General features: G+C 49.3%; 2 protein-coding genes across 10 annotated transcripts in view; both read right to left on the reverse strand.

The window, feature by feature from the left end:
- The window catches only part of LOC116842279 (discoidin domain-containing receptor 2-like), a 216,709-nt gene that overhangs the window by 83,239 nt on the left and 125,821 nt on the right, over positions 1-7,649 (reverse strand). The window contains exon 1 of one of the 4 annotated variants that reach the window (XM_032811240.1): positions 7,421-7,544. The exons of the other annotated variants lie outside the window; for them this stretch is intronic. Coding sequence (XP_032667131.1) covers positions 7,421-7,529 — 109 coding nt within the window. The 5' untranslated portion in view covers positions 7,530-7,544. Of the gene's footprint in view, positions 1-7,420; positions 7,545-7,649 lie in introns of those variants that run through there. 4 annotated transcript variants of the gene reach the window in all.
- On the reverse strand, positions 46-2,977 carry LOC116842281. Of its 6 annotated transcripts, none has more exons than XM_032811244.1 (3): positions 2,618-2,977; positions 2,104-2,343; positions 46-849 (listed from the first exon to the last, which is right to left on the reverse strand). In XM_032811244.1, exons 2-3 carry the CDS (start codon positions 2,171-2,173, stop codon positions 425-427), a joined length of 495 nt encoding a protein of 164 aa, XP_032667135.1. In that variant the 5' UTR covers positions 2,174-2,343; positions 2,618-2,977; the 3' UTR covers positions 46-424. The 6 variants fall into 6 exon arrangements, with proteins under 6 accessions (XP_032667135.1, XP_032667134.1, XP_032667133.1 ...); XM_032811243.1 differs by having other exon boundaries at positions 2,104-2,350; XM_032811242.1 differs by having other exon boundaries at positions 2,104-2,977.

Genomic DNA, 7,649 nt, shown 5'->3' on the forward strand with positions numbered 1-7,649 from the left:
CACACACAACAGACACGCGCACCGATGCACAAAACAAGTGTCAAATTATCAGACGTATCGCGCAGCGTCACGGTGTGAATATCTAAACACGATGAATACGCTCCGAACGTGCCTAAACTCGAAGGCGTAAATGACGTTGTACGTATACATACACGCGCTCGTGCAATTTGCATGATGGCCGCGCATTTGCAGTAGATTACATTCAACCAAATCTTTTTCTCATTCACTACTCAATTAGAAGTTGCAACAGTTGCTGTAATGATGCCAAGTTAACAAACAGTACGAACTCTTTGCGCTCGGATCGCTAAAATCATTTATAATACGCTACGGACTGCAGTGACTTGGTCGATACCCTCGTAGGAGGCAAGTGTGGAGTGGTGGAAATGTAAACGTGTTAGCGAGCCGCCACCTTGCAGCTCGACGATTACAGAAAGATGGAGTCGCGCAGCAGATTCAAGGACACAGAGAGTGGCTTGCGATACCTGGAGAAATAATACTCGAGTTGCGAAGAGAGCATCTGTTTGAGTTGTTCCAGGGGTATGCCAGGGACAGATAAATCGGCCATTGATGCGGCTGAAGCGGACGCATCACCCAGAGCAGCAACATCCACTGGACCGTATCCGACAGCACCGCCAATGCTTATGGCGTGTTGCGACGTTGCCTCCAGGCTGCCAACACCTGCATCGAGAATCAACTCACTTCCGCTGGGCGCACCGTTCATGACTCCGTACTCTAAACTAGACACTCCACCGCCGATCGCGCCTGCAACCGGACCCAGAGGCTCAGGGGTGGCTGGGTAGACCGCCCCTGGTGGGAGCTTACCAATGTCCCCATTCATGTACACGTATCCTGAAAAAGGCCAAACGAATGTTTGAGATTATGGCGAATCTGATGGAACATATCATGCATGTGTTATCAAGACAATTGCTTGTTCCACGACATAATCAGGTATTCTGCAAGACCACTGTCTTATAAGGCAGCATGGCTGAGTAATGAGACCGAAGACAACAGAGCTGGTCGACTTGCAGAAGCATCGCTCTTTCTCTCTTTCTCTCTATCTCTTTCTCTCGTTCTATGTTCAATCTCAGACTGTTGTGTATCTGACACAATGATATGTGTGCAGTTATTAAATATTGAACATGGTTTCCCAGAATTTTAACAGTGTGTCTTACTTCAATAACGACTGACTCTCGACTGACTTGGCTGATGTTCAAACACAGCATTATACAAACCAGGTGGTCGTTGTAATGTCGTGAACTCAATTGTGTCGAATAAATGTACAGGATATCGCAACTATTTCACAGTCTGCTCGCTGAATAAACACCAGTCATCCTACAGAATGCCCAACTCGTGGAACAACGACGACTGGGACACGACACCCTGTCTGATCACGATACACGATACGATGTATCGGCACCAGCAGCGACGTTACACTTGCGGTGCCTCAGGTGCAACGTCGGCTGACTCTCGCGAAACACCACAATGACAATGACAATAACGTTTGATGATAAGGCGACCGGCGGGGTCGTCGTCGTCGGGCCCGCGCGCGCGCGTGTGATATTTGATCAGGTTACGCGGCACTTGGTGAGAACAGGCAGGCGCGATCCCGACAGACGCAACGTCGACGGCGTTCGGTCGCGAGGACGACGCACGGATCGGCGCTCACGGCCGACGTGACGACGTTGGCTCGCGCACACGCTGAAACACCCGCGACGGTTCTCGGCGACGGAGCTGCGGACTGCGTGCCACCACGGGGCCCGCTCGGCGAGGCTCGCGGTGCGCCAAGCGAGGATTCTCGCACGGCAGGACGCGCAATATGTTGGAGCGCGCGCGGCACGTTATCGGCCAAATATAGCGCGCGGTCGGGACACGACAGCAGCGACCACCACGGCGAGCCGCTCTCCTCCAGCCGGGCGAGAGCGGCGCGGCGACACGACGACGACGAGGACGACGACGATCGGCTGGCGCGCCGCGGCGCACGCTCGCGCGACCCGCGACACGAGGCGTGAAGGCGTGGAGAAAAGCTCTGCTCTCGCGGAGACAAGGAAGTAGTGGCGCGATGACAAGACACGACTACACTCCGAACTCGATTGCGTGTAATACCGCATGACGATGACAATGTGGCGTGATACGTCGTATGGGACGGATGGTCGTTACCGAAATCACCGTTCATCTTGAGATAGGCCCGGATGATCCCATGTGCCCTGAATATAGCGCTACGAGGTGCCTGCCCGTTCGCTCGCTCGCTCACTCACTCGCTCGCTTGCTCGCTCGGCCGCCCGTTCGCTTACTCACTCTCTCTTTCTGTCTGACTGTCTCCCTCCCCCCTCTTTCTCTCTCTCCCTACATACTATACATATATACATATATATGTATATACGTATCCCCTCTCTCTTTCTCTCTCTCTTGGACGGCTTTTCGTGAAGTTAGTTTTTCGGCTTTAAGCTCTTTCTCGAAAAGACATTCGCTCTATTCGCCCTCTCGCCGCGGTTGACCGTACGCGCGGGGCGTCGAACGTTATTTGCACTTGCAAGTTCGTTCGTTCAGTTGTGTTACGTTCGTTTAGCTGGCGAACTAATTAACCAAAGCCAATCAACCAACCAATCAATTAACTCACCAGCCAATCAACCGACCAACCAATCCACCAACCAACCTACCAATCGGCTAGTAAGCTAACAGTCAGTCAGCTAGCTAGCTAGTCAGCCAGTCGACCAGCTAACCAATCAAACAACTAACCAACTAGCCAACCAACCAACCAAGTAACCTACCAAAGAATCAGGTAGGTAAGCGGACAGGGAGACAAGTAGGTAGGTAGGTAGACACAAGATATAAGACAGACAAATAGGTAGGTGAGTAGTTAGTTAGGTAGGTAGGTAAGTAGGTAGGTAGAAAGGTGGTAGGTAGGCATACAACCAGACAAGCAGGCAGAAAGAGAAAGAGAGAGAGAGAGAGAGAGAGAGAGAGAGACAGGCAGGCACGACGAGGATCGAGGACGAGGGATATAACGTGGAGGGATGACAATGTCATAACGGCGGAAGGATTCTCTCATTCTCGCGTGACGCTTCTCTCCTATCCGACGTTTCTACCGTCTGCGCGCTTTCGATCCGCGCGACGGGACACACGCGAGCGCGTGACGCTTTCGAGTTTACCATTACGCATACGTCGCGTGTGCACGTCCGTTTTGTTGGCTGGCGCATACGCGTCATAGTTAACACGGCGCAATTAACGCATCCGCGCATAATCGCGACTGATTGAGATCACGTACGTTATTTATCCGGCGCGACAGCCGTGAGTTGATGCAGCCGCATGTTCGCGTCTACACGGGGAATTTTTGCAGACAAAGGACAATGCTGAACAGAGCGAAAATTTGGCTGTAAGGAAAATGTATGAATCTATCTTTATATTTTTGGGCCCGCTGAGCTCGAATATGAGGCTTCAAATTGTCCAAATCTTAGGGAACTTTGTAAAATTGCAGTTTCTCTACAGAGAAGCTTCGTGTTTCAGCAAATACCTTTTAATGAATGTATTTTTAATCAACTGCATTTTTACACAGTTCCCCGGAATTTAGATTATTTTAAGTTTCATATTCGAGTTCAGCGGACCCAAAAATATAAATGTAGATTTTCATACATTTCCCTTACGAACAAATTTTGGGTCTTTTACAGCATTGTTCTTTGGATGTAGAGAAACAAAGAAATACTTTGTTTATATCATTCTAATCGCGTTATTTTATTCTCCTATAGTTCAAAGTAGTCAGGAAATGATAGGAAATGATAGGATGAAAGGAAAATACATGCGTTTCAAAGATATCAGAAATCAGTTTTGTCCCTTTGCCATATCTTTACGTCGTTACAAACATTTTAACGAAGAAGAATGAAGAAGTATTTCATTTCTATAATTTCAGTCGCGTAAATTTCAATTTGCTTTCCAAAAATTGTGCTGGAAATTGGCGTGACAACTTGCCCCTCCCGACGTGCTCCAGCATCTTCGCATTCACTCGCGCTCCGACCACGTCATCGTATTCGCCGTTCACAGCGTGTTCCGTGCGAAACGCGGAAAAAACGATCGCCGTCCCCCATGCGTCGCGTGCATTAAATTTCGCTACGTCAGATACACACGTCCCCACCGGATGACACATCCGTACAATTACCTATCGCTCCGCGCGACTGCGACGCGCACGCACGCACGCACTCAGTCACCCATACAGGCCGCATCGTTTTGCAATTAGGTACGCAACAGCGAAATACACACGAGCACACACACACGCACAAACATGCATCACACACGCACACACACGCGCGCGCGCGCCTGAAACACAGTTCTCCTGCGTTTCAAAGGGGGAGGGCACGCGTCGTCCTGCCATCGCGCGCGCACCATCGCTTACTCTCGCCCTCGGACATACGAAGGCAAACACACCCCTTCGGCTCGCGCGCGCCTAGAGAGGGTAGGTAACGCAGCGCAACGCAGCGCAATGCAGCGCAGCGCGGACACCGCAATCCGACCGACGTGCAACATGTTTATGTATCGCCGGCAACATTAACATCGCAATTTATGCGCGCTTTAACCGGTCGGCCCTCCGTGAGCTCGCTTAACACGACCGCGAATTCACCAACGCAGTCCCGATGTACAAGTTCAGTCGCTGCGGGGGGGCCACGGCGTCGTCTCCCTCCTCGGTCGCCTTTCGTCCGTAGCTATTTATAAATTTCGACGCTGCTCACCGACGCGCCACCTCCTCCCGGAGGGACCACCATCCACGCCACCCCCTAAGTTCCTCGAGAAACTTTGCTTCCGGTCTTGCGCGGTTTCCCCGCGTTTGGAAGCGCGATCGAGCGACCTCGGGAGAGATGGGATTAGTTGTCGCATGAAATTTATACATTTAGACCAACTCAGATCCAATCCTTGTTCTTGAAGAATTGTTCTTTTATGCGCCAATATTAATCCATAGCATCCGTATCCATGAATATACTAGGATACATGGAAGTAAGGCCCACTCCTCTAAATAAATGTGTTTAAATTGAGTACGGAAGAAAGCAATTAAGTGAAAACTAAAAGTAACTAGAGTCGTTAGACATTTCATTTATTACAGTCCTACTGAGTTAAGTGCTCAATATTTTCCTTGGCTTTCTCTCTCTCTCTCTTTCTTTCTTTCTCTAATCAAGAAATCAAGCTTGGCGTTTCTCCCTATCGCGAAAGTCTCACACGTTAAAGCGAAATTATTTAAAATAAATATACAGAAACTAAAATTGCTCAAGATAGAAATTCGAAAACTAAAATTGGACGAATTTTGATGGTATTTCGAGGGCTGATCGACAGACCGTCACTCTCGAGTGTGCCGAAAGCTGAAACGCGCTCGTTGGCTTTCGCCCCCGACAGGAACGACCAGGATTCTTTTCGACAGATAATCTCGTCGGCCCGGATCGGCGCGATTTCGAGAGCTTGTTATTTCGAGGTATTACGTCGGGCTGTTTTGATAGCCAGGTGGGATTTAATTAGGGAACTGCGCCACGTAGTCGCTGCCGGGGATTATAACGGCAGGGTACGTTGGCTCGCAGGTGCACCACGGAGCGGAAGCGGGGATCAAAGGGCACGACGACGTAGCAGAGTATCGGCTTTTGAGGTCGAGCTATGAACGCCGCGCGGTAGCCTGGCTCGTAGGGCTCGAAGAGTCGGAAGTTAACGCGCGTTTTGCGACTTTCCCGAATTAGCGCGTGCATTCGTAATGGCTGCCTCACGCGGATATACATATATTTCACGCGTTCAGAAGTAAGCGGATTATCTGCGCGCGCTGCTCGCGCGCGGCGCAGACTATATATCGACGGCAAACTTGTCAAGGATTCATCAGCGGCGAGTTCGCCCCGCGAACCTCGTTTAACTTTCATTGCACGGCGGTATCTTTCGCGCCAACTTCCGCGGGTCAACACAATGTCACGCCGTCGATGGCGTTGGAACAGTTATTCACCCCGCGGGGCGCGGTTGAAGTCTACTTTTTCAAAGGAAACTTCAACTTCGTAGCGCTCGTAGCAGGTGCGTATACGTCACGCGTGTAACTCTATATTGGTCGATTCGAGAGTGAAAGGGAGACACGACAGGGTGTGCTCGTCGAATCGAAGAGAACGAGACAGGGAGAGACTATCGCGACGGATCCATCTTTCGGCGTCGCTCGAGAAATTCTTCGGGTGCGAAATACGTCCCGTATACGTAAGTTTCGAGCTCGATTTCACGAACGAGTACCTAAAAGCCTTTCCCGGGGCTGACTTGGGAACTCTTGGCGGATACTTTGCAAGTTTCTCGCCCTGTTTACCTGACACGAGGGTGGCTCGGGCTGCTCGGAGTCAATGGGATGGAAACCAAGCCGAGTAGAAACCGAGCCCGAGGTTTAATGCGCGCCAAAGGGCAATGCGGTATACGCGCACGCTCTTCCTCTCTCGCCACAAGAGAGAGAGAGAGAGAGAGAGAGAGAGAGAGAGAGAGAGAGAGAGAGAGAGTGGTTACATTGGGATGCCTTGCTGTTTTTATTGGGTGAAAAGGGGGCACGGGGAAGAGGAAGTGGTGCACCCCCGCGACTCCTCCTCCTCCAGGGGGTAGAATTATAGCCGAGGGATGTAAACACGTATTTCTAACACGTCCAACCAAAACTCCCCGCAAAATCCCGATTTCGCTTTTTTTTGCGTCAACAAGAGGATCGATTCTTACGTCATTGATTCACGGAAGAAGAAGTTTGGTTGAAAGAACCAAATATTTGGTGAAGTACGAACGAACAAGAAATTCCGATTGAAGTTACCGGAATTCTATCCACGTTAACAAGATTGCCAGTTAACCTGAACAAAGTTGCAAGTTGTGGTTAACTAGAAATCTTGTTGAGTTAAGCAGAATTCTGGTAACTACAATCGGAATTTCTGGCTCGTTTATATTTCACTTGACATTTGGTCAACCCAACCAAGCTTTCTTTATATGTCGGAAATTGTGCGTTCTTAAGTTAATCTCTGATGATGCAATTTTCCCGATTTTTGCATTATTATATCATCAGTCGATTATCTAAAATTATAATTATTATAATAATTTTGAGTAATCATAATAATTATTCATCAGTATCGCGGCTTTTTGAAAAAAATATATATCATATTTTTTACGCGGCAAAATTATTTAAGAAAAGATGAGTAGCTTGGTCGAGTCGTCGAGTATGAAATTTCACGGCAGGTGATTCGAATGAAAAATACATACATCCTCGAATACATCTCCGATAATCGAGATTTTATGTAAAATATTAGCTATTAGTTAAGTGAATAATCAGCCGTGCGATCGCGCTGACGCTCGGGCCGTCGTCAGTGTCGATTGAGAGATCCAGGCTGCATTCGAGGGCAGTGCGAGGCTATCTCGACCAAGACCAGTCTCCTTAAGTCGGATTGACACGTCTACTCACATATGTCTATAGAGCGTCCGCCGCAGAAGCAGAGGATCAGCAGGTAAAAGATGAGGCACGTCTGCAGGTAGTCCATGGTAGCGTCGATGGTCCGCGCGCCGGTGGTCATCGAACTCTCATAACCGCTCCTGCGAAAAAAAAAGTTGCAAAAAATTACACACACACGTACGCACACGTGCGCGAGTACGAGCGACTCAGCCTTGTACCAGAATTACATAGAGGAGAAAGA

Source organism: Odontomachus brunneus, unplaced genomic scaffold, assembly GCF_010583005.1.
Source record: "Odontomachus brunneus isolate Ranch 3 - 2012 unplaced genomic scaffold, Obru_v1 Obru_scaffold_023, whole genome shotgun sequence".
Taxonomy (NCBI): Eukaryota; Metazoa; Arthropoda; class Insecta; order Hymenoptera; family Formicidae; genus Odontomachus; species Odontomachus brunneus.

What these genes read in the sequence shown, in the direction of transcription:
- LOC116842281 (XM_032811244.1), bottom strand. Translation starts at nt 2,173, where the DNA reads ATGAACGGTGATTTCGGTAACGACCATCCGTCCCATACGACGTATCAC. An exon ending in CACATTGTCATCGTCATGCG is followed by an intron (nt 850 to 2,103) that starts GTATTACACGCA and finishes GGCCTTTTTCAG; the next exon opens with GATACGTGTACATGAATGGG.